Raw genomic sequence first — 24,850 nt, forward strand, 5'->3', positions numbered from 1 at the left:
TTATGCCAGAAATTTAATAGCTGCTGCAAATACATAAATATATTTTGAATTTTTGCATAAAATAGCGAAACTAAATAAGCAAACACGAATTAATATCGCACTATTTCTCCCTCTTTCATTGCAGGCGCTATATTCGAGCAGGGCACCGATGAAGTGCAATCAGCGTTTAAATACGCAATGCTCAATCACAACCTCAATGTATCGTCACGCCGCTTCGAGCTGCAAGCGTACGTGGATGTGATCAACACAGCAGATGCATTTAAACTGTCACGCTTAAGTACGTCGAGGCGCCCGAACACGAACACGCGCATATATCAGTCAAAAGCACAAAAAACAAGCAAAGGCAAAAGTGCCATTGGAAAACATGTCTACACAAATACATACATATTCACATGTGGTCTACACTTCGGGAATGTGCAGGCGACGTTGCGCGCGTGACGGCAGCAATGTAGCCTTGTGTGGCGAGTGCGGATGTGGCAAATGAGCCGTTGTTTGTCAATTGCTGCTTGATTTCCACCAGCGCATTGCTGCTGCTCACCGTTGTAGTGCACATAAATTATGCACGTTTTCCCGATTTAAATACCACTGCTCGTACTCATTTATTTAACATAGCTGACAAATTCCACACACACACACACACTTATATATACACGCATACTTTCAAGTACTACAATACATTTACGATTTTTAATTATTTTGAATTTTTCTCTTTCTTCTTCTTCATATCTACTGCTGCATTGCTGAACTTTGAAACTCCCATTCGGTTCAATAAAATATGTATGCGTGCTTACTCGCCTTGCAGTATGCAATCAATTTTCGCGTGGCGTTTATTCCATGTTGGGTGCTGTATCGCCGGATTCATTTGATACATTACACTCGTACAGCAATACATTTCAAATGCCATTCGTGACACCATGGTTTCCAGAGAAAGTAAGCCAAAATTCCTAAGCTAACATACAAAAGCAAAAAAGAAACAAAAAATATAGAAAAAAAACATGCAAACAACACAGACTTATGTACTTAAACATGAAAATAACGGAATGTGAGAGTGTATGGGAAGTGGCAAAAAGTGTGACAGCAGCGAGCGCAAATAACTTTTATAACACTTCCATATAAATAAACACACACACATATGCAAATAAATAATACACATGGAATTTTCATGTAAATATCGATAGCCAGGCGCAGTGGTATCGTGCCATTTTTCCTACGCACTTGACTTGCTGCCATTAATTTTACTACTCTTTGTTGCAAGTTCTGTTATATTTGGGTTTTTGTACTAGTTCGATTTTTGGTTTTTTTCTCTTTGTGAGTTTTATGCTGCATATTGTCGCCCCCAAAGTGTGTTAAGTGTGCAGTGGTTCGTGCAGTGTACGTGTATGGTAAATGAAAAATAACGGTTATATGTACGTATTTATGTACGTTTTTCCACTTACTACATTGCAGTAAAAAGTATGCTGCGCAAACTTATGTTTAAATTTCCGATTCTAAATCATTTTTACACCGATTTAAATATATTTTTGTATACTGCTTCGATTTTTTACGATACAGTACGCAATATAAGCCCCAACTACTTTAGAGACCAATTAAAAATTTCTGTGTACCGCGATAATAAAAACAATGTATTGTTATAAAAAAACTTCGGATTTAGGGCCGGCAGTCAACGACAAATAAACACTCAGGATGATTCCTGTTCAATAGGACATCTCTCATAATCAAAGTACGGCAGCTTATTGGTTTTCTAGGTAAAAGGTATGGTGCCAAGGCATAGTAATATACCAGAGAATTGTACGCAGGCAAATTAGTGAGCGAGGGCACTACCACTTGCCCACTTATTGGTATAGAGATTGTAGGTATACCCCTCACGCCCTATAAACTGCGTGGTACCAAGTAGCATTGTCACTTCAGCCAACGAGATGGCTTGTTAGTCTGGCATGTAGGGCTACAAAAAGAATTTGGTCAAACTGGGACGTTAAGCGAGCAAAGACGCTCCTTAATCGCTCAGTGAAGAAGATCTCTACGTTAGTTGCTTTGATCACAGGCCGTGTCTCCTAAGCGATCATGCAGAAAGATTGAACGTACCTCATTTCGACTATTGCAGAAACTGCAAGAATGTGGAGGAGGAAGGACCTGTCAGACATCTCCTCTGTTAAGGTATCGCGCGGCTTGCCAATAGATTTAGATACTTTGGCTCATCGTTCTTGAATGATGCCGATGACCTTAGGGATACAAATGTTAGCCAGTTCAATGGATTTGGACTTAAAACAAAATAGTCTATCTACCTATGTTACCTAAGCAAAAGTATAATGGGTAGTTAACTGAATTATGTGATGAATATTCAGTTTGAGAACAAAACGTGTTTCTTTTTAAAAGAGACTGTGTCTTATGGTCAGAAAATACCTCGAAATTGTCAATGAAATGTAAGCTGTTCAATTTTTCAGTAATATTTGTTTTAATTCCTTCAACGTAATCTCAATGATAACGAATGCACAAAAACTGCATGATTGCCTTTTTCTAACCCCCTTCTTCACGTCAGAAATACACACGAAGGGGTGACCGCTTCGAAAAAATGTTTTTCTGCACTTTGGTGTTTCATACACGAAGGTTCGAACCTGCGTATTCTGAATGGTAGTCACGCACAAAATCCATTCGGCTACAGCAACCTGCATTTTATTAATTTTATTTATATTTTTCATTTTGTGTTTTATTTTTATGCGCATAGTTTAGAAAATTTAGATCGACTTTGAAATTCACTTCGGCCTTATTCGCGAAAGAAAATTTGAAAAACTGCACTAATTCTTCTTAATCATCCATAGAAGAGATTTCTTTACCAGGACAGAGAATACTATTTTTTATTATCTTCTCTGTCCTAATATAATAAAAAGTTATGAAGGCTTATAAATACCTAATAAATAAATACAAAAATATTTGTATTTTCGTGATATCTTAATTTGAACTAAGAGCTTCACAAAACTTCTGTTTTGAAAGAAACTTAATTTTTTTTTAAATGAGTATAAGAAAAAGTACGACCTTCATATGGCTACTGATTTAAAATGCGCGGTAATTTTTTTTCTGGACGATTTCACGAACTCCGACACAAATGATTTCCACTAAATGGTAACTGGAATTACTGAAACGGAAAAAACTGGCACAGCGTAATAACTGTGTGTTGAATATGGAGCTTGAAAATCGGTATAAATATTATTATTAAATATACGCATACTATATGAGCTGTGCGAGCCGGGTTTATTTTTATTATTTCTATACAACGCAAACATAAAACTAATAATTCAGAAAATCTGGTTATATAAAATTTAACTGAAATCGAAATAAAATTTGAGGAAAATACAGGAAGAGTCAGAATAGTCAGAAACATACAAGATGAAGATTAATAAACGGAATTAGTGAGACAGTAAAATGTTGGCAGTTCAATCACATCGATATTCATTAAATAGAATTAAAGTAATCGCGTATTACGGCTCTATAGTTACTCCTACCGATCACTGCCTTGACATATTCAGCAGTTGAGTTACCGAGACTCACAGCATTGATGAAGAACAAACTTGTTGAAGACAAGTAGGAATATTTTGAGAATTTGATTATAAGACCTTGTCAATATTAAATTCTTCTAAAGTTATTTATCTCTGCAAAAAAAATTAGTTAAACAGTGAGAATTTTCACGCCACCCTACGTTGAAAGGCTTATAATACAGGAATACATCACTGAACTAAAATCATTATGCGACGTGCAAGAACTATTCCTAAGCATCGTAGGTAACTGGTACAATGAATTTTACCATGGTCTCCACTCGCTCACCGATGAACTCCGTGAAGGTTGTTCACATTAGTTGCTGTGCCAGATTATACCGATGCTCTGTGTGAAATGATTGAGCAAGATTTTCATATTCCGAGTAGCAATAAGATTTCGCATAACCTTCTAGCTGTAAAGCAATTTTGTTCACATTGGATCCCATACAATTTAAAAAACGCCTTGGAAACGCGACTGGTCAAAGTGCTTCGAAAATGGTTCAAACGGATACAAAGTTTATCCTCATCATCTAGAAGAATATTTTAAAAAACAATAACATCGTTTGCAACTACAAAATATTTATTAATTTTTGCAGTGAACTGGGTTAATCAAATGAAATGTTTTATTTAAAGTTTTACCAATCTTAGATATACGTGAAATTGTCTCTTGGTTCGATTCCCATTTCCTTACAAGGGGTAGGTACTGGAACTCTGACAATTCAAAGCAAAAGAAGTATTCATACGAGTACTATGAGATTTAGCCAGCACTGCTGTAAAATATATACCCTTTCATGCATATGACAGATAAATAGATAGGTTTTCTATAATAAAACTTGTTCCCAATAGGTTCTTGGGGCAGGTATGAGGCTAAAAGCAGCACAGGACTCACCGGCCTGAAGTAAATGCAATTTCAACAATCCTTGTTAAATACATAAATACATTTGACGATCCAAAATCATTCTCCTAATCCTCTTGGTAATCATAAAAACTGTAACTCCCTCGTAAATAAAAAGATATGGCCTGAAATATAATCCAAGTAATATTAGTATCTTCAAATTTTGCTCATATAAAACAGGTTTCTTTTTTTTTCGTAATAAATAATCACTAAAACAAAGGCAGAGATTTCTTCAGATAATTTTAAACGCATACCCCGCCCAGCGTTCGCATCTTAATATACTTGTGCTGCTCTGTTTTATTGCATTAATTTATGTCATTGCCATAAATTTTATTTAATCACATTTTTATTAAATGTTAATCATACGCCCCAGTGGTAATGAAACATATTTTTACAAATACAGCAGAGATGGCCCCATTTGTTGAAGTAGCAGACAGTTTGCTTTGAACAATAATAGCGCAGAACTGCCGCATGGCAGCTGAAACAATAATAACAACAACAAATAATATCAAAACCACAGCATACAAAAGGCATGCAACAACAAAAAGCCATTTCCGACAATTTATGAAATGCTTAATAAAGTTATAAATGTCCAAAAATGTACACAAGAAACAAATCATAATAATTTCGTATTTTATTTCGACACTCTACCCCATAGCCTTCTATCTAATACACGCAGGAACTAACGAACCAGTGATGTGTTTAAAGGGCATAACATTCAACCAACTGTATAGGGAACTGTTGACCTAAAACTTTAAATTTGTGGGAAGAGTAGTAGTAGTATTTCCCAGCTGCAAGTTATCATATACCCGCATTTGGTGTGAAAACGAAGCTGTATTTATATATATTCTAATGGTGTGGCGGTCACCACGTTCATAGATTTAGGCCGAGATTCTTTACTTCTTTTTATACACTCTTTAGTTTTTGCAAATACCTGAGTAGAACTGCCAGCTCCGAGTTATGAATGCATTTTGCAAAAAGTTTTTTCATACAAGAAATGCACTAGTAGGCTTTTACAAATTTTTGTATATCTCTTACAAGAAGTTAAATCGGCATAATCTTTGCACTAACGCTTGTTAAACCACTCACAAGCACAATCGACTACAGCGGCTGCCATAGGCTACTGTGATTTCAATCACCATAAATCATTCTTCTAAACATAAAGCAACAAATGCGTCAAGTGAACTAGATACAAAAGTATATATGAAATAGATGAAGGAATACAACTTAAGCAAAAAACGAGAATGCAAAGAAACACCACCCAGCTGGCAAGGGCTGAAGCCCCTTCTGAGAACACTTCTAGTTCTTCCTTTGGTGACCGCAAGCCTGTTGTTTTATTTTCTTTTTTATATGTGATGGCCCACTTGGTGGAGCCTTTCCTTTCTCTGTGAAGGGCTTCCATGCAATCGTCTAATTGCTCCTGAATAGTTGTATTGCAAATGTTTTTTTTAATTAACTAAAGTAACAACAAAAAGAATGTATTTTAAGAAGAGTTTAAGTAAGAAAGATTTACAAACTTATAAAATTCGTAAAAATAATGACAACAGTGACTACCTCTGCAGCGTGTACAGGAATGCATTTGAGCATAAAACTTCCAATTGAGCTTGAAGAGAGCAACATAGGTACAACTCTTTTAGGGAAAGTCATGTCGGAAGGACTTTGTTGGAGTAGCCCTTTTGCAATTGGCAACTGGGTACTTTCTGTATTTGTGTGACTGTGCATGTGCGCAAAACTGATTCATGCTGTGGTCTCTTAAAAAGCTATACACATTTTTCACTTCACTCCAGTCACTCACCCGCTCACTGGCTGCGCTGTCACAACTTTTATGTACCACCGCAATGTACACATTCAACACTCGCCACTGTCACGATGATTTCAATTTACACCAGAATATGTTTTTGTTTCATTTGTGCTTTTCATTTTGCTACACCTCTATTTCCATGAATTCGCATTCATTTTTGCGCGCTCGTTAGGTGCTGACACCCTCTTCCGGCTTCCTCGACTATGCCATAAGTATGCGTCCGGATTATCATCAGGCGATTATCGATACAATACAATTTTATGGTTGGCGTAAAATAATTTATCTCTACGATTCGCATGATGGTAAGTAAGATGTGTAAAAATATATATGTATATACACATAGCCATTTATATATATATTTGTATGTTTATCAATAGGTATATTTTTGCTATATTTGTAAGCCTGCCTCCTTTATATGAAGTGAAATAAAATTTCACATTCAGTTTACTCACTGCCAGCGCTCACTCAAAGCTTTTTTATGTCAAATATTTCTCCATAATATTTATTATTGATAGTAATTTGTCAAGCCTGCAACAACAGCGTACACAAATTTTCTTGTTTGTTAGTAAATTTATGAATAAATGTAAATGAATGAATAAATGTATTGTGCCCCTACGGAGTGATTTACGTTATATTCGAGCATATTTACTTATGTATACAGGGTGGTTTATGTTGTAATTTTTAATCATATATATTTTGACCGTGACAGTTCTGGAAAACTTCACCGAAAGCCAACACAAAACTATTTTTAAAATCAATATTATGTATCCCAAAGAGTGAGTTTTCCAAAAAAGTATATCTCTGATGAAATGTGTTTTAATCTCCGCGGCTATGTGAAAGAGCAAAAATTCCACATCTGGAAATCCGAAAACCCGCTCCTGATCATTGAATACCTAACGCATCCTAAAAGAATAATAGTTTTGCGCTGATTTTGAGGCATTGGCATCATTGCCCCATTTTGGTTTTTAAATGCTATTGGAAATGCCAATTCGGTGAACGGCAACACTACGGAGGTCTGATAAACATTTTTTTTTGTGGCAGGAGATTGCCGACATGTATCTTGGACAATCTTCGCTTGCATCAGGATAGCGTGCCATGGAATGAAAACCATGAACGGATGCCATACAGACCATGCCGAGATCAATTGATTGCTTGCTAATTTCAGTAATCGTCCTATCAGCTTTCTCGGCGATGTCAATTGGTCACCTCAGAGCTGCGATTTAACGCCATCAGGCTTTCTTGTAAGACGTTTTGAATAACTGATTTGTAAGAACAATTCAATAATAATTCAAGCTATTAAAAGCGGTATCCAAAACAAGCTATTGTATTCCATAAATAATGGTGATGGTTACTCTTTCAAAACGAAAACAAAAAACATCTAATAATATACAAAATAAATCGTTTTTTTCCAATTTTAAAAAGAATGTACAATATGGGCCATCCTGTAGATGTAGGCACATTAGGATGTCTAAAATTAAGTGTTTATCTTGTTGCAACCCCCAGAGTTTTAATATTTGATATTTACTTATGCAGACAAAGTTAAAATTGAATTCCCATGGAAAAGTACGAAATTCCGTAATTTTACTATAAAACGTTTACAGGTCCATATTTGTTAATTTCCTCTTTTGTATTCTTTATATTACTAAATAATAAGTTTTATTTTAAATATATTACAATTAACTATTTTTTATAGGAGCCCCGTTTAAAATAAAAACAAAAAAAAATATTTATCTTTATCCTAATGTATATATAGTGAGTAAAATGCTTTCACAGTGCCAAAACTGCAAATATGTCGAACTTCATTCGCTTGCGTTGATTAAGAGTTGTTACTCATACTCTCCGGCGTGGAAGAGTATTGTATCATATATTTCCTAGACCGAATGAATTTTCTCGATTTGTCGAAATCGTATATCTTATTAAATACGATTATTTATATTGTGTGGAAAACATGTCTAAAGATTTTATAAAAATCTGAACGAGTTAATAAACGAGACGGCAAATACTGCATTAAAATAATAATCTTAAGTAATATATAGGTTAGCTTAGATAAAATAGTTGCGCATCAAGTGCCCTCTTGAAAATTATTTATAATTTATAATAAATAAATTAATAAATAAATAAAATAATAAAATAATGCCTTCAATCTTGAGGAAAAAACGTATGCCTGTCCATTCCTCCACCCATCAGTGCACACGACAACTCGAATAAAAATTAAATTATTTTAATAACACTTGATACACATATTACTTTTTCTCCAAGAACAATGGATAAATCGACCGAAACCAACGCCCACTTCTCAAATAACGGCAATTTTTAAACAAGAAAAAAACCCGGACATCAGTGTTATATATACAATAAATCAAAATTACTTACATTTACTATGAACTTACATTTACTATGATGCTAAGCCCAAAAAACCGCAATACGACAAAAAATAACTGAAAAATGCTCTTTGTCATTTCCACATTTGGGATAATGAATTAATGAAAATCACCAGACTTAGTGGTGACTTTGTCTTTCTCACCTCATTTAGAGCCCACACAACGTTGTCACAATAACCACGCTCACTTTAAACATTGTAACAGTAAATTTCCATCCATCCTTCTGGCGTTACAAACTATAGCAATCACTGCCTTGCTATTTACTAATCAATCACTGCATGATTGATTCAGAAATTTACACAGTCGGTCTAAATTTTACTAAAATGTGCCAGTTAATAAGTAGTGCGGTTCAATGGAACTTGTTTCACAAGGTTTTTCTTTTATTTTTTTGTTTAGTAAGTTTACATAAATTTAAGCTTTTCTTTTTATAAATCACTTCTTATGCAAAAGTTTAAGCGAATAATTTCAAGACTGCTAGAACTATAAGCTTTTCCATAGACACCTATGAAATGAGACTTTTTTTCAATTTCAAACGTTTATTAACAAAAAATGGTTACAAATGTACTCTTCAAAATAATAGTCATCGCTAGCGACACATTTTTCTCATCTCTCAGGTAATTTGTGGATGCCGCGCCAAACAAATTGGCCGTCTTTGGCCGCAAACTAATTATTTTTTGGCTTCTTTGTGAGATTTGAAGCGCTGCTCGGAAAGTGCGAGGCCCATTGATGCAAACAAATGATAATCGGAAGGCGCCAAGTCTGGTGAGTAAGCCGCATGCACCAGCGGTTCCCAATCGTACGTCTACACCGATTCCCGGGTCGCTCTAGTTCGATGTGGCGGTGCATTGTCATCAAGAAAAATTACTTTGTGACGCCGGTCGGCATACTCTGGGCATTTTCGGTGTATAGCGCTGTTCAAATCGGCCAATTGTCATTGGTAGAGTGCACCGTCAACTGGTTCACCTGGTTTTAATAGCTCGTACCAAATCATACCACTCTGATCCCAGAAAACACACAGAATTGCCTTGCGGCCGAAGCGATTTGGTTTGGCCGTTGTTTTTGGCTTGTGGCCGGGCGGACCATACGATCGTTTACGCTTGGGATTGGAGAAATACACCCATTTTTCATCACCCATACAAAAAAGACTTCCTTTTGAACCGGGAGAGCAGCATTCACAAGTGGTTTTTCGGTTATCTTGCTGCCTTTCAGCCAGTTCATGCGGCACCCATCTTTCGACCTTTAAAATCATGCCCATGTCTTTCAAGATGCTTTCCATTTCAATTCAACCGGGCTATTCGGATCATGTTCTTCGATTTCGATGTAACTCAAATATGTTGCTCTCTGCATAATAAACAATTTTTAACTACCTGTTTGCAATTTTTTCTACATGAAGTCGCTTGTGTAAGTAATGTTGATCATTTTGAACCCATAATCATTAAAATCGGTTCATTTTTGACTAAGTTATGAGCATTAAAAAAATGTTTCTTCTATAATTATATTAAAAAAATTGATTTCGAGCCGAAAAACAAAATTGTCGATAAAACTTAAAAAAAATTGTTTCGGGCGAACAAAAAAATATGTGTCTCGTTATTTTGACCAGAAAGCAACATATTTGAGTTACATCGAAATCGAAGAACATGACCCGAATAGCCCAGTTGGATTGAAATGGAAAGCACCTCAGACGTTTGAAAATGGTTTTTTGGGTCACTTTCAACTGCTCTGCCATCATTTCTTGCGTGTGACCATCATCTTCATCCCACAATGCTTGCACTTCGGCGTCCTCAAACTTTTTCGGTTGCCGGCCACGGTCCTCGTTCTCCACTCTAAAATCACCACTTCGGAGTTTTCCAAACCACCTGAAGCACTGTGCTCTACTTAGAGCATTGAGCTTGAAAAGCGTTTTTCTTCAATTGATAACAGAAAATGAACGATGTCCGCAAATCATAGTTTGAAAGCACGAAATTCGACATTTTTAAGAACGACAAAAATGCATTGTTGTATGAAACGTAACAAACAATGAACTGAGTATTTTTAACAGATGACAGACGAAAAAAACAAGACACTTGGGAAGGTTTAAAAATACTCCTAGCGACATTTATGGATTAATAACTGAAGGTCTCGTTTCATAGGTATGTATTACCTATATTCGAAGAAAAATGCTATTTTTCAATATAAATGATCGGATGATTTTTTCATTATTTCATTCATCATTTCATGCCGTTAATAGTGGAAAATAATATCACGCAAATGACCATCACGACCACGCTTACAGGACAATATACTTTTCATGAAATTTTCCATAACCGAATTGTAAAGTGGCTGCCGTATGTTCTCGATAGCCTCACGAATTCCGTCTTTGAAGTCTGAGAGTCAAATAAAATAATACAAAAGTGCTTTTGAATGATTTTTCGAATAGAAAAATAAAGAAATTAATTTAAGTGAAGGGAACCTTTATTTTAACCTTTACACGCTCCATTGCTCTGTTTGTATACTACGGTTGTCTAGTTCACAATTGTCAAATATGATTGACGTTCGACGACATTTCCAAAACATTATTAACACGAAATTGTTCTGAGCCAGTTCAAAATTCGGGTAACTTCAATGGCGTCCTCCCTTTTATCATATTGGCTCCATTTTTCAAGATATACGTGTTTTAAATGTTCCTAGGAGCCACTGAGAGTAATTTCGAAATATTAATGTAAACATAAATGAGTTATATACCACACTAAAAACAATTTGGTATATATTTTCACGTGTCTTTTATTATAAATTTTTTATCTGTAAGAATATTTGCAATAGAGTTTCAGTGTTTCAGTTTTTGTTAAGATTGTAAAAATATCTACCCCGTGTTTTGTCGTTGGAAAAGCAATTATATGCTATGTAGCACACAAAGCCATTGCAAGTGCATAGCTAGTAAAAATATACTTGTATGCCTTAGTTAAATAAATAAATATAGAAATATTAATGGTTGATAAAAAAAACGTTACGAAAAGAAAAAAATAAATAAATAAATAAGAGCAGCAATCTTTGGCAGCTTCAGGCAAACAAACATAAGAATTTTCTTAGCAATTACGATGAAAAATGCTTGCTATTTTGGAAGAAGCAAAAATAAATCAGATTGGTCGATATTTTGCAATTATGCTGCATATTTTTGTAGTCCTCCAACAACACTAGTAGGATCAGATTATTTAAATATTTGTGTATACATATATGAAGTACATGTGTGTGTATGTGTGCATATAACACATGCCAAGTTGAGGAAGCTGTTGGCAGCAAAAACACAAATATCTGCCTACACAAATTTTATTTTATTTGTTTTGCTATACTACATCTATATTTGCGCAGAAATATGCAAGCAACTTTGTATGCATATGTATGCACGCACATATACATATAAGTATACTCGTATGTGAGCTTTGAGCATTTGACCATATTTAGGAATCACAGACAACCATTGTTTGTTGCGAAGACAATACAACATAGTTTTCAATGTTACATAGACACACATACGCACATACAAAATGGATGTATGTATGTATGAACGTACTTGGCATCTAGCCTTATCCTTGTTACCAACTTTTCATGCCAATAAAATTTGCAGCATAATTTATAGGCTAAATGTTGGGTATGTGAAAATGTCTCACATGCCAACAAGCAAATCTTACCCACATACTCATGTACATATGCGCGAGTTACACAACATATAGCTAATAATATTTATGCAAACTTACATGCCTTTGGCTATATGTGTATGTATGTTGGCGCCAGTGTGTGTGAGTGCATATATGGATATATAGACTTACATACCCGACAGGGAAAATTACAAATTGCGAACTAAAATACTGTCAACCTACTTTTCAGCTCAACCAATTCCTGTTCTATTTTTTTATGCTATCAATTGGACATGGCAATTGCTCAGTTATGCATCAGCAAGAACCATTCTGGATACAGTTTACACAAGCGTAGGAAAGTTCTGGTCCAACATGTTTCTAAAATAACGAATCAAATCCATTCCGAAATGCATTGATAGTGTACATAGTTGTTTTTTCTCAAAATTAAATGAAACTTCTTTCAGGTACAACTATTGGATAGCATTCAAAAATTGGTTCAAATTTACACTATAAGTCTATGGTATTTTTTTCCACTCTATTTAGGACTGTTTTAATACAAAGTTTTATTACCAATAAAAATCATACATTATTTTAATATGTATATTCGTTCTATTCGGATTGTAAGCCGCACTAATGTCATTTATGATACTTGGGTAGACCCCAAGGCGGTCTCGGCATATTCAGTATCCATAGCATGACTCTTTTCACAAGTCACCCATCAGTCATTCTTTTGACATGTCAGCTCCTCTCTTTTCGGCGTTGTTAGCTCCACTTAGCTACATCTTCTATTTCGTGTATGTGTCGTGACTTTTCGTTTCGCTGGAGATCGAGTCTTGTGTACTCTAATATTGCACATAAAATTTGCATCTCTGTACTGTTCATAATTCGTTACGTGGCGGAAGTGTCTGCTCGAATTTCTTCATATGAGGTTGTTCAATAAGTTTTGCAGTTGGATAAGAAAAACACAATTTGATGTTTTAAAAACCGCTTTATTATTCAGCATAATCACCCTGAGCATCAATACACTTGTTCCAATGAGATGTTCCACAGCTGTTATGACTTCGTCATTTGATTAAAAACGCATTTCACGTATGCCATCTTTTAAGTCTGGAAACATATGGGAGCCACTGAAGTCCAAATACGGTAGATGCTTCAACGATTCAAACTTTAGTTCATGGATTTTACCCATTGTCAAAATACTCTTGACAATACACCGCGTCGTCTTGATGTAAATTTTCAAACCCATTTGTTTTTTTGCAAATTGGGTATTTTTCAAGAATTTTTCCTTGAACTAAATGAAAACGCCACCGAAATATTCAAAATTTATTGTTTTAACAATTTGGAAGTAATCCACAAACAAAATTTATTCGCATCTTCTTGGCCGATTTCTGGACACAAACTCGTTTCGGAGCCGGAAAACCATGTTCACACCACTCTTTAGCCTAGTGCTTTAACTAAGGATCATAGTAATAGACCCAAGCCTTATCCATATTGATGAATCGATGCACAAAATCCATTTTTTCCTTTCTCAAAGGCTTTAAAGAATGCTGAGAAAGTCGCCCTCGAATGTGTTTTTGCTCTATTGGCAACGAAATTGCCGCCCATTGTGCACACAGCTTTCAAAATATTACTTACACTACCCCGATAAGGTACCTAAGTCTTCTCCTAAATCTCTTTCGGTCACTCGATGATTTTCAACTACGATTATTATTTCTATGATTTCTGGTGTTGTTGCTGTTTTTTGACGTTCTTCATGGATCGTCTTCAACGCTTGTACGACGCCGTTTAAATTCAGCAACCCATCTTCTACTCTACTAATTGGTGGCGAAAAGTTTTTATACACTTTCTACATTCGTTTGCTTTGCTTTTAAGCATTCAAAAAATAAAAATTAAATCACTGCCCTATATTTGATTTTTTTCAATTGTAGAAAATACTGTGATACGTCGATGCAAATGGCTTGTAACCAAATAATGGATTGAAAGATTAAAACCAAACTTCACATACGTTATCCCTTTCGCTACATCTTTTTATTGCGCGATCCAAAAAATCGAAATTTTTGTCTGAGTATTTATTTTAGGACCATAACAATACAAATAACTTTTTTTTTTTTTTTTTTTGTTAAGTGCTTTTTTTTAATGTTGCCATATGGCAACAAATGTTTTGTATGTTAAAGAAAAACAGTTTATTTTTGGATTTTGCATAAAGGTTCGTACATTTAATAAAATTTGGTTTGACATCAAAATTTCAATTTATTTATAAATCAAGATTTCTAAACTAAAGTTCCAACAATAACAAAATATTTAAAATAAAAAAATCCATTCAATACTATAAATATACACGTACATACATATTAAAAAGTGAACAAGGATATAAACTAAAGACATAAAATATTAGCATAAAAAGTATTATAGAAAACTATAGCTATAAAAATTACGTAAGATCCATGTGTTTCTGCTTTTGGCCTTTATTATTACCCTCATGATCCTTCCTGTACTCCAGCCATGAGTTGCATATGGCCAGGTCAATAAAGTGGTCGAATATTTTAAGTGTCCATTTTCTTGACCGTATCGATATTCTATACAATGAAAGAAGGAAGTCTATTTTATCAACTCCTCCCATATTCTTGTTGTACACAGCCACAATGTAGGGCTGAGTTATTTCAACTTTCGTCTTTTTTTCAACTAAAAATCTTTGCAAATTTTTAAGCGGCTCTTCGCCATATATTGATGAAATCAATTGGACAACACCTCCATCAAGCCATCTTATGACATAAAGATTGTCCTCCCTTTGGATGCAGTAATCAAACCTACCTCTACCTTCCTTTTTTAGTTCTTTTTCAGATTGCATAGGCACTTTACTACACCTATTTCTTCTAATTATACCCGTAGCTCAAATACCTTTTTTCTGTAAGTACAATATCAAATTAAGTGTAGAAAAATAGTTGTCAAAAAATAGCTTGAAGTTTTTGTTTTCGGGAATAGTTCTTGTGAGATGAACTACAATATCGGACCAAAATCCTAGTTTTGGTCCAGAAATAACGGTATTTTTTCCTTGATATATTTCAAAGTCATACAACATGCCATTTGAACTACATAGACAAAATAATTTAATTCCCCATTTTATTGGCTTTTTAGGCATGTATTGTCTAAGGACAGTCTTTCCTTTGAAAGGTACCATCATTTCATCCACACAAAGATTCTCTTCTTTGGGGATAGTATACAACTTTTTAGTAGAGATATTTATTAATGGACGAATCCTGAAAAGTTTGTCATTGCCTGGATCACTTGTTGTGAACTTCAAGTTGTTCCGCAAGAATGAAATCTATTCTTTGTCATATTTTGACGAAATGCCGGAATATCTGTGGGCGCTGTCCAATACATAGACATCCTGGGATAACCAATTGTCCCAATCATAACCTCCAAAGCAAGAAACTTAAAAAATTCTTCTTTCGTTAAGTTAAATTATCGACCGTCTTTTAAAAGAGAGGCTTGGTTTGTCGCCTGCACTACTTCTTCAAAAAATTCTACAGTAAAATACTCCAAAAAGTACTGTACTGGAAGTTTTACAGCGTTACTTGAATAACACACAGAAAACTCAGCTTGAGGAGGAGCCCACGAAGTCTTTTTCCATCGAAATTCATTTACTTGTTTTGGTTGATAGTTCGAAGTACCAGCTTCTGAGTTAGAGCCATTTTCATCCAAAACTAGTTCGTCATTACATTCCCCGTTGATATTTGTAATGCTTATATCATACGGACCTTGACGACTAAGCTCCTCCATCATAAAAGTTTCATTATTGTCAAATGTCTCAAATAAATCCTCTAATATTTCTTCGGATTCCGAATTATCAAAGTCTGAGGGATCTGAGTCCTCGAAATTCTCCAAAATCTTTCTTTAACACTGCCGCTAATTTTTCTTGCCATATTTGAAAATAATATTCAGCAAACAACAACACGTCTCTCTGCTACCAGTTTCAATCGCAAATAAACTTCTTCTGCAATCTAATGCAAGTTAACACCTTACGAGAAATATGGCAACAAGCTTAGTTTTAAAAATTAGCACAGCTTTTAAAGCTGCGAGCGAAAAAATATTTATATGCCAAATGACAGATTGAACATTTTTCTATATATTTTATTCAAAAATTGTTGAAAACATTTGCCCAAAATGCCTTAAAAATCTAAAAATGCAAAATACAAATTTCAGAGTGAAGTGCTATATGCCAGAAGGCTTTCTTTAAAAATGTTGTATTACCGATATATAATGGGCGGTTATTATTTATTTTATTTCTGTTTAACCACTAAACTTCAATTTTTAAAAATATGTAACAAAAAAGTTGATATTTTTTACAAGAGAGTGTTGACGGCCTTTTAAAGTTTACTGTTGACATATGGCAACAATATCGCGAAAGGGTTAATATGTATGAAGAGTGTATCAACATGACAAAGAAAATTTAGAACGTCTGATTTTATCGAACTGCAAAACTTATTGAACAACATAATAATTGGTCTGATGCACTTTTGGTAAATTTGGTTTACTTTTTGTGCCCATGTGTTTGCTTTACACTATCAGTAAAGGCCAAAAAATAAGAACGAATTCTTTAAAAATACTAATGAAGAAATAAAAATTTAAGTTATTTAATATAGGCACATGTAAAATATTATTGCTACATTAATTTTGGATTCATATTTTTTTAGCTTCATTTCTGGTTTATTGGCGCTGGTAAAACTTATTCAACTCTGAAACAAAATACATATTTGCATGTTAGATAAAAGTTCATTAGCCAAGAAAAGCGCATAGAAATTTGTATGTTCCTTAGGCCTAGTCTAAAATAAACTCGAGATTTTTCCTGATAGAATATTGAAACAGACTTCTTAGTAGATTCAAAGGAAGATTTAAACTTTACATCTGTATTTTTTTTCTATTTTTTATTTTTCGGATCGAGGATAATCCTGGCACGCCCTTTACATTCATTTTAACCCTTTGCACTCGAGGGGTTTTTTGGCGTTAAGTACATTTTTACAGGTACTATAAAAACATTTATAAACAAATAAGCGTATACAAATAAATAATATACAATTTCCACAACTTTTTTCACTTATATGTCGATAACAGCAATCTTTGATAAATATTACACTTTGTATTTAGTTTTGGTGCTAATTTTATTAGGACACGTATCATAGTAATTCAAAATTTGGCGCCAACCTCCAGGCATATTACGGTCAGAGTAAACCTTGCAGTCCCTTTTCGGCCCTTTAAGTATTTCACCAGAATGTAACGTAGACTCTTTCAATTGTTCGGCTCACGTGTTTTTAGGAATCGTAAATGGCTAAGTATATATTCGCTTCTTTTGGCGCCATAGTCGCATTGCTCGATTTACTATAAGACTTCAAATCACTCGCAACTTCACGCAGCGCTGCTCGAGTTCACACTTAGAATCGACACTATTGAGTTAACACTTCGGCCACTCGAGTGCGAAGTGTGCATGCATATAGCGTTCAGAGAAAACTGGGTTTAATCGACCTTTTTCGAAAAAACTTAACAAGCTGATTGTTGCCTTGATGCAATACGTTGGGATATAGAGTTTTTCAAATCAGTATCTATTTTTGTATATGCTAAATAATCCTCAAATTATCGCGGTGCTTTGGTGTATCAAAAGGTGAGTCTTAAATATTTTTATCTAAAAAAGATATCAACTAATTCTAATAAAAAAATAATATTATTTTAGTCAATGACTAGTTGCTCATGATTAAATTACCAGTACTTGAACTAAAATGTTTACAATCTAGTTTGGCTTTTCCCTGCAGGGTGAGTGCATCCATTTTTCGCATTCACGCTCGCAAATAAGGCGGAGTGCTTGGAATAGTTGTAGTTACCAATATTACTCTTGTATAGTTGTTATTATCTTTTTTTATTATAATCTTTTCGTTTTTGTTTTTTGTTCGCTCTTCAAGCATATTGGAAATGTGGTATAAAATGGCTTGCAGTGTTATACAATGTGTATTATAATAGCGGAAAAGTTCATGCCAGTAAAGTTTGTACTGTTACTTTTTATTACACTCCAACACATGGCTAAACACTCGCTTTGTGCGTACAAATATACGCACATAGTATATTTACATAAAAATGTTCGTACAAGTAAAATATACTTCATTGTGGGTGTGCGGTGTACGCCCACAATTACGGCCGCAAGCACCATCAAATCACAAATAAACAAACATTGGCATGCCTATTCAAATTTCGCTGCCTAAATGTATGTACGAGTATCTATACCCATCAATTTAAGGCAAGTGAAATAAAATAACAGCTGAGAAATAATTATAATATACGCACATATTTAATAATATACTTCCGCATGGAATTTCACCATAGAAAAAGCTTTAATTGAAACGAAAAACATATTATGTTATTTCATATAAGTTTATATTTGTCGCTCTAAAAAAGCTCAAATTATTGCAAAACATTAAAATCTGTATTAATTGCATTAAAATCACAAAATAATTTGGAAATTGAGTTTTCCAAACTTTAATATTAAATTATAGTGTACAGTGTCCGGCACTCGAAGGTCCGCCATAAAAGCTATAAATTCAGTTGGGAAAAGCACTGAAGGTGAATAGCTCAAAGTAAAAAATTGTGTGAAAATAATACAAAATTAAGAATAAATTTACTTTTGCTCCATATTTTGCCTTGACTACCTTGAGACGGTCCAGAAACGAATCACAGGCTGCCCGAATATGACTTGCAGATATTTTAGCCCACTCGCGGACAATGGTTTTTTTCAGCGTCGGATTCGCGTCTGTTAAATTTGAGAGCCATTGTGTGGACGTTATGAAGTTCAGAACGTTGTTTTTTAGTAATTCTTGGTTCACTCGAGCTTTGTGAGACGGCGTCAAGTCCTGCTGAAACGTCCATGGTCTACCAACGAAATGTTTTTCGGTCCACGGCTTCAAAGCAACGTCCAGAAGACTTTTCCGTTAATATTTCGCAGAGCACCCATCTGCGGTTACAGCGCCCCAAACCATTACCTGTGGCGGGTGCTACCTCCTGATGGCCAATCGATGACTCAAATAAACCCTGCCGTTTTGGGAGTTTACAAAGTGCTCAATTCAAAAATTTTCTCGCCAGCAAACGCTCGGAAATTGACCGCTTTCGACCAAACGAAGCAACTCCTTCGCTCAGCGAAGTTTGACTTGTTGCTGCTTTGGATGACATGACATCATGCGTCTTTGGATCTTGTAAGGCTTGACTTTGAGTATATTTTTTAGTATGCGGCGGATGCCACGTCTAGATATTTTCAGTTCTATCCCCATTTGATGGTACTTCGTCGCCGATTTCGCTCAAGTCGCTATTTCACTTTTAGAAACTGGTCAAATGTGTTTTGTGCGTAAAAAAAATGGAAGGTATAATGAGTACTTCTTTCAAGTATCCACACATTTGGTGTGGAGCAAACCTTAATGCAAGGAATTTACAGAAAAAGAGAGAATACTATATGAACAGATTACTTCAGGCCTTTAGATATTATTACCTGTGGCGGAAGTAAATATTTGTTGCAGGATGGTTTCCATATCCTCCGACGTTGCAAAATATAAGCTCCAACTTTACTTCTTGCTCATCGCTTAGCAGGCGGAAAAAATTTTACTAAAAATAAGTCCAATTTACTTCGAACAATTTAGACGAGATACTCGAAAGACTTTAATCACGTTTCTTTATTATTGGTGTTCTTTATTCGACCAATTCGCCCGCAAAGCAAAATACACTCAACTCTAGTTTTATACGGTAGATATGTTCCTTAGAAAAGCATGCAAAAAAAAAACACTCGAGTAAAAAAATGCATGAGACTTTATCATAAACTAGCAAACCCCGCCCGCTTCGCTGGGCACACTAAAATAGAATAGATATGGTTTAGAACAGAAAAGATATGGTTTTCATATTATTTATTTCTTTATTCAAGCGCTTTGGCATAAACAATATTTTTTGTTTTTCTATTTGTTTTTGAGTAAATATATAATGTTGTTGGCTTCCCAACACGTGAACAGCCAACGTATAGTTGACCATGGGTGAATACTGGTTCTTCTAAATTCATCCCGTATATTTCTAAAGTTTGCCCTTGTGATTTATTGATAGTTATTGCAAATGCTAAACGAATGTGCAGTTGCAAACGCTTGAATTCAAATGGCAATTCAGGTGGAATCATTGGAATTCTCGGTATTAGAACGTCTTCATTCTTGAATTTGCCAATTAAAGCACTTATCGAAAGCTTTCATTTGATGTCCACATTGTACATACACAACCAAAGGTTACCCGGGTCCACGTTTTGACCTATATCTCGAGCCCTATCCACCAATAGACATCCAAACTATACGTAAACCATCTTCAACACCTACTTAACAATGTGTGTAAGTTTGGTTTAATTCGGTACAAAGACACGGCCGGTTAGCGAACACACACAAAAAGTTGACTTTATTTTATATATAAGATTTGTGGATATGTTCCACAACACGAAAAATTCGGGTAAGATAAAAAACACTAAATATTTTCCTATAAAACCGTGTAAAAGAATTAATAATGAAATCCAGATTAGATAAGTTTTTATAGAAAAAAACTATTCATTTTTTATTAAAAAAAAGTTTAAATTAATGTCCAGTGAAAATTCAAGCCAGAAGTAAAAAACATATAAAAATTCCAATTGAATTTAGAAAAAATCAATTTTGATAAGAAACGTGTGCGTTTATTACGGATTAAGCCAAAAATGCTATCATCAGTAGATGTGTCAGATATGTCCAGCCCATCTGTCGTGATGTCAAATTATTAACGGCTTCTGATGGCTTTTGCGTTGTAATAAAGTCTGTTATTAGTTAATGTTTTTTGCTTCGGAACTAAATAGATTGACTGTGCATTAAAAATTCAACGTAATTTTTTTGATCGCGTATAGCTGAATATCAAGTATTATAAATGGTGGTTAAGTTTCAAGGGCCGGTGTTGATTTATCATAATAAAGAGAAATGACAATAATTTCCAGAAAAAAATTCTATTTTATTATTCTATGATTTATCATAATAAAGAGAAATGACAATAATTTCCAGAAAAAAATTCTATTTTATTCAAAATCAACACCGGCCCTTGAAACTTAACCACCCTTTATAATACTTGATATTCAGCTATACGCGATCAAAAAAATTACGTTGAATTTTTAATGCACAGTCAATCTATTTAGTTCCGAAACCTGCATATTGCAACGTTTTTTAAGGAACAGACATATGCACAGGCCCGACGAGAGGGGGAGGATCGGGAACTTTTTATCCCGGGCCCGGAGTTCTCAGAGGGGCCCGGACTCGAGAGTAATTCGAATTATATGAATTAGACATAATTGGAAAGGACCCGCATTTGCAATTTTCCCCCGGGGCCCGAATATGCTCTCTACGGCCCTGTATATGCACATTTATTATATTTATTGTATCTTTACTTTATCTTACACCAAAATTGTTTACTTAATAAATCATTCTTTTAAGAATTAGATGAAGCACCGAGAGATTTGGTAACTCCTAAAACACTCAGGCTGAAAATTCCATTGCATCCGAAGCTGTGAAAAGTAAAAGGGTTGATAGTCAAGGGGGAAAGGAGAAAAGTGACAGGGAGAAGGAGATAGGATAGAATAGAAAAAGAGACAGATAAAGCTAGGCATGTGAAAATTTTCCAGATTCTTTGGCAAATCTGAAAATATCCTCCAAATTGGGAGAACGAATTTTACTCATTCTCATGACACGAAGAAAATGCTCAGTACTATCCGACTCCTCTGAACAAGACAACCAAATCGGGTCTGACTGCATGGGTTGTGCATTGTAATAATACCGAAGAAATTTCGACAGTTTTATATTTGGGATTGTCACAAAACACTTTGCAGTTCTGCAGCGTTCTAGTCTGGACCATCGGTCTTGATGTAAATTGCATACATACTCGCTGATCCAGTTCAAGATTTCTGTAGAACTGATTCCGATTATTGGCTTTGGTCCCTGTAGGGTAACCGCTGATCCGCAGTTGGCCAATTCAACGAATATTTCATTTCCTAGAAGAAGGCGACATTAAGTTTTACTCATTTTAAATTCATGGCAAGAATCGATTTTTGTAATAATTCTCTTTTAGTTTTAGCTTTTCGGAGTTAATTGTCCCTTAGTGACTTAAAGCAAATACATACACAGATATTATTATAGAAAACACAGAATGCATAAAAACTGCTAATCTTAGCTCTACTGATCCCTGGAATATTTCCTTTATTCGGCGTTTCTGTTTTTTTAAAGGGATCGAGCCAACAGAATATCATTTATTGTAACCTGCATACCTTTCCGGACGCTCCTATTCATGCCAGCACTTTTTATTCCACCGTCCCTCACCAACTGTTTGTTTACATATCTGAATTTGTATTCAAATTTGTTCTCGCAAACTTTCGTAAAACTGTAACTGGAAAAGTGCAATTAAAAAATTTCCGATACGAAGCTTTAATCGTAACGGCCAGTGAACTACAATACTACAGAAGTCCATTTGGATTAACATAATTTTTGGATAACAAATCGTACTCATAGCATTCATATTTATAATCATGTGAGCTAAAGAAGACAATCACTCTTCTAAACGGGGGCCGCTCCAGCGGTAGAAAGTAAACCTAACTTTGACGATCTATTTTGGTAATAGTACATATATTTGTATTTCAAGAAGTACTAGGATATTTTTTCATAAAGTTTAATGGATACTGAGATATGAGTTTAATTAAATTATGGATATAATTTCTTTTTACCATTCTGAAAAATGGCGTAAGTTTTTCATTAAGCTACTTCACGGAACACAATGAATGTAAATCGCACTTTCTAAGTCTCTCATCGAACTCGTCTTGATGTATGATGTAGAAACCTATACAATGGCAGCACTCAATAAGACAGGCTTTGGTTGGTTGGAGAGAAAGGTTCAGTGGAAGATTTATGGGCTTATGTGCATGGGTTATGGTAAATTTACATATCTAAATCTAAATTTAATATCAAAAGTATAATCTTTAATGTCTTATGAATGGCACAAACGCTCAAGCCTAGAAAGTGTCCCATGTGATACCTTCTCGCGGTGGCAGATGAAGAGGAATGCACCTTCTGTGTTGGAAAGATTAAGTGGAGAATGGCTTGTCTAGTTAGCGCCGCCTAGCGCGAGAAAAAAGAACTAGGGCACTATATTCAGCTCGGTTAAAATCACAGAAGAAGAAGGATTTAAGTAAAACTCCGGGCAAAATAAACGAAATTTTTCACAATATCAAGCGATAGATTCCTCTTTATCTGGCAACCACCGACTCAAAATTTTGGTAATAACATTTCGTTCGCAAGTTTACCTCTGCCTCTTCGTTTCGCCCAGCGTTAGCAAGTGGCAAATAGATGAAGCATCTGGTACAACAACATATTTTGTTGCATAAATATAAAAGAGCTTTAGAAAATTTAGATGTATTTGTGAAAATAGTGGATTTTCCTAGTTTTATCAGCTATAACCGTACTCTCTCTCGGGGGAGTCCTGCTTGATAACTTTGTTGTCGATTTCACATGAAAATTCTTCACCAAGCGAACATAGTCCAGCGATAGCGAGCAGAGAAGTGGCGAATCGTAGGCGTTTAATATAACAGAACCACATCAAGCAAAAAATAGAAATTTAAGTGGGAGCTTTTATTCAAATACAAATGTTATAAGCCCTGGTATGTTTGTTGAAAATCAGAAAAAGTTTCTTAGTTAATGGGTAACTTATTAGTAAAATAAATACTTTATTACTGAATGTTAGAACAATTACGTAAGGTTATGTGCTACTTACACACTCACCAACTGTTTGTTTACATATCTGAATTTGTATTCAAATTTGTTCTCGCAAACTTTCGTAAAACTGTAACTGGAAAAGTGCAATTAAAAAATTTCCGATACGAAGCTTTAATCGTAACGGCCAGTGAACTACAATACTACAGAAGTCCATTTGGATTAACATAATTTTTGGATAACAAATCGTACTCATAGCATTCATATTTATAATCATGTGAGCTAAAGAAGACAATCACTCTTCTAAACGGGGGCCGCTCCAGCGGTAGAAAGTAAACCTAACTTTGACGATCTATTTTGGTAATAGTACATATATTTGTATTTCAAGAAGTACTAGGATATTTTTTCATAAAGTTTAATGGATACTGAGATATGAGTTTAATTAAATTATGGATATAATTTCTTTTTACCATTCTGAAAAATGGCGTAAGTTTTTCATTAAGCTACTTCACGGAACACAATGAATGTAAATCGCACTTTCTAAGTCTCTCATCGAACTCGTCTTGATGTATGATGTAGAAACCTATACAATGGCAGCACTCAATAAGACAGGCTTTGGTTGGTTGGAGAGAAAGGTTCAGTGGAAGATTTATGGGCTTATGTGCATGGGTTATGGTAAATTTACATATCTAAATCTAAATTTAATATCAAAAGTATAATCTTTAATGTCTTATGAATGGCACAAACGCTCAAGCCTAGAAAGTGTCCCATGTGATACCTTCTCGCGGTGGCAGATGAAGAGGAATGCACCTTCTGTGTTGGAAAGATTAAGTGGAGAATGGCTTGTCTAGTTAGCGCCGCCTAGCG

General features: G+C 34.9%; 1 protein-coding gene across 2 annotated transcripts in view; it reads left to right on the plus strand.

Annotated features, from left to right (window-relative positions):
• The window catches only part of LOC129242423 (glutamate receptor 1), a 219,166-nt gene that overhangs the window by 33,935 nt on the left and 160,381 nt on the right, over positions 1 to 24,850 (plus strand). For both annotated transcript variants that reach the window (XM_054879050.1, XM_054879051.1), the window contains exons 2-4: positions 125 to 277; positions 803 to 930; positions 6,396 to 6,525. In XM_054879050.1, the coding sequence (XP_054735025.1) occupies positions 125 to 277; positions 803 to 930; positions 6,396 to 6,525 (411 nt within the window). The remainder of the gene's footprint in view (positions 1 to 124; positions 278 to 802; positions 931 to 6,395; positions 6,526 to 24,850) is intronic.

This window comes from Anastrepha obliqua, chromosome 3 (assembly GCF_027943255.1).
Source record: "Anastrepha obliqua isolate idAnaObli1 chromosome 3, idAnaObli1_1.0, whole genome shotgun sequence".
Taxonomy (NCBI): Eukaryota; Metazoa; Arthropoda; class Insecta; order Diptera; family Tephritidae; genus Anastrepha; species Anastrepha obliqua.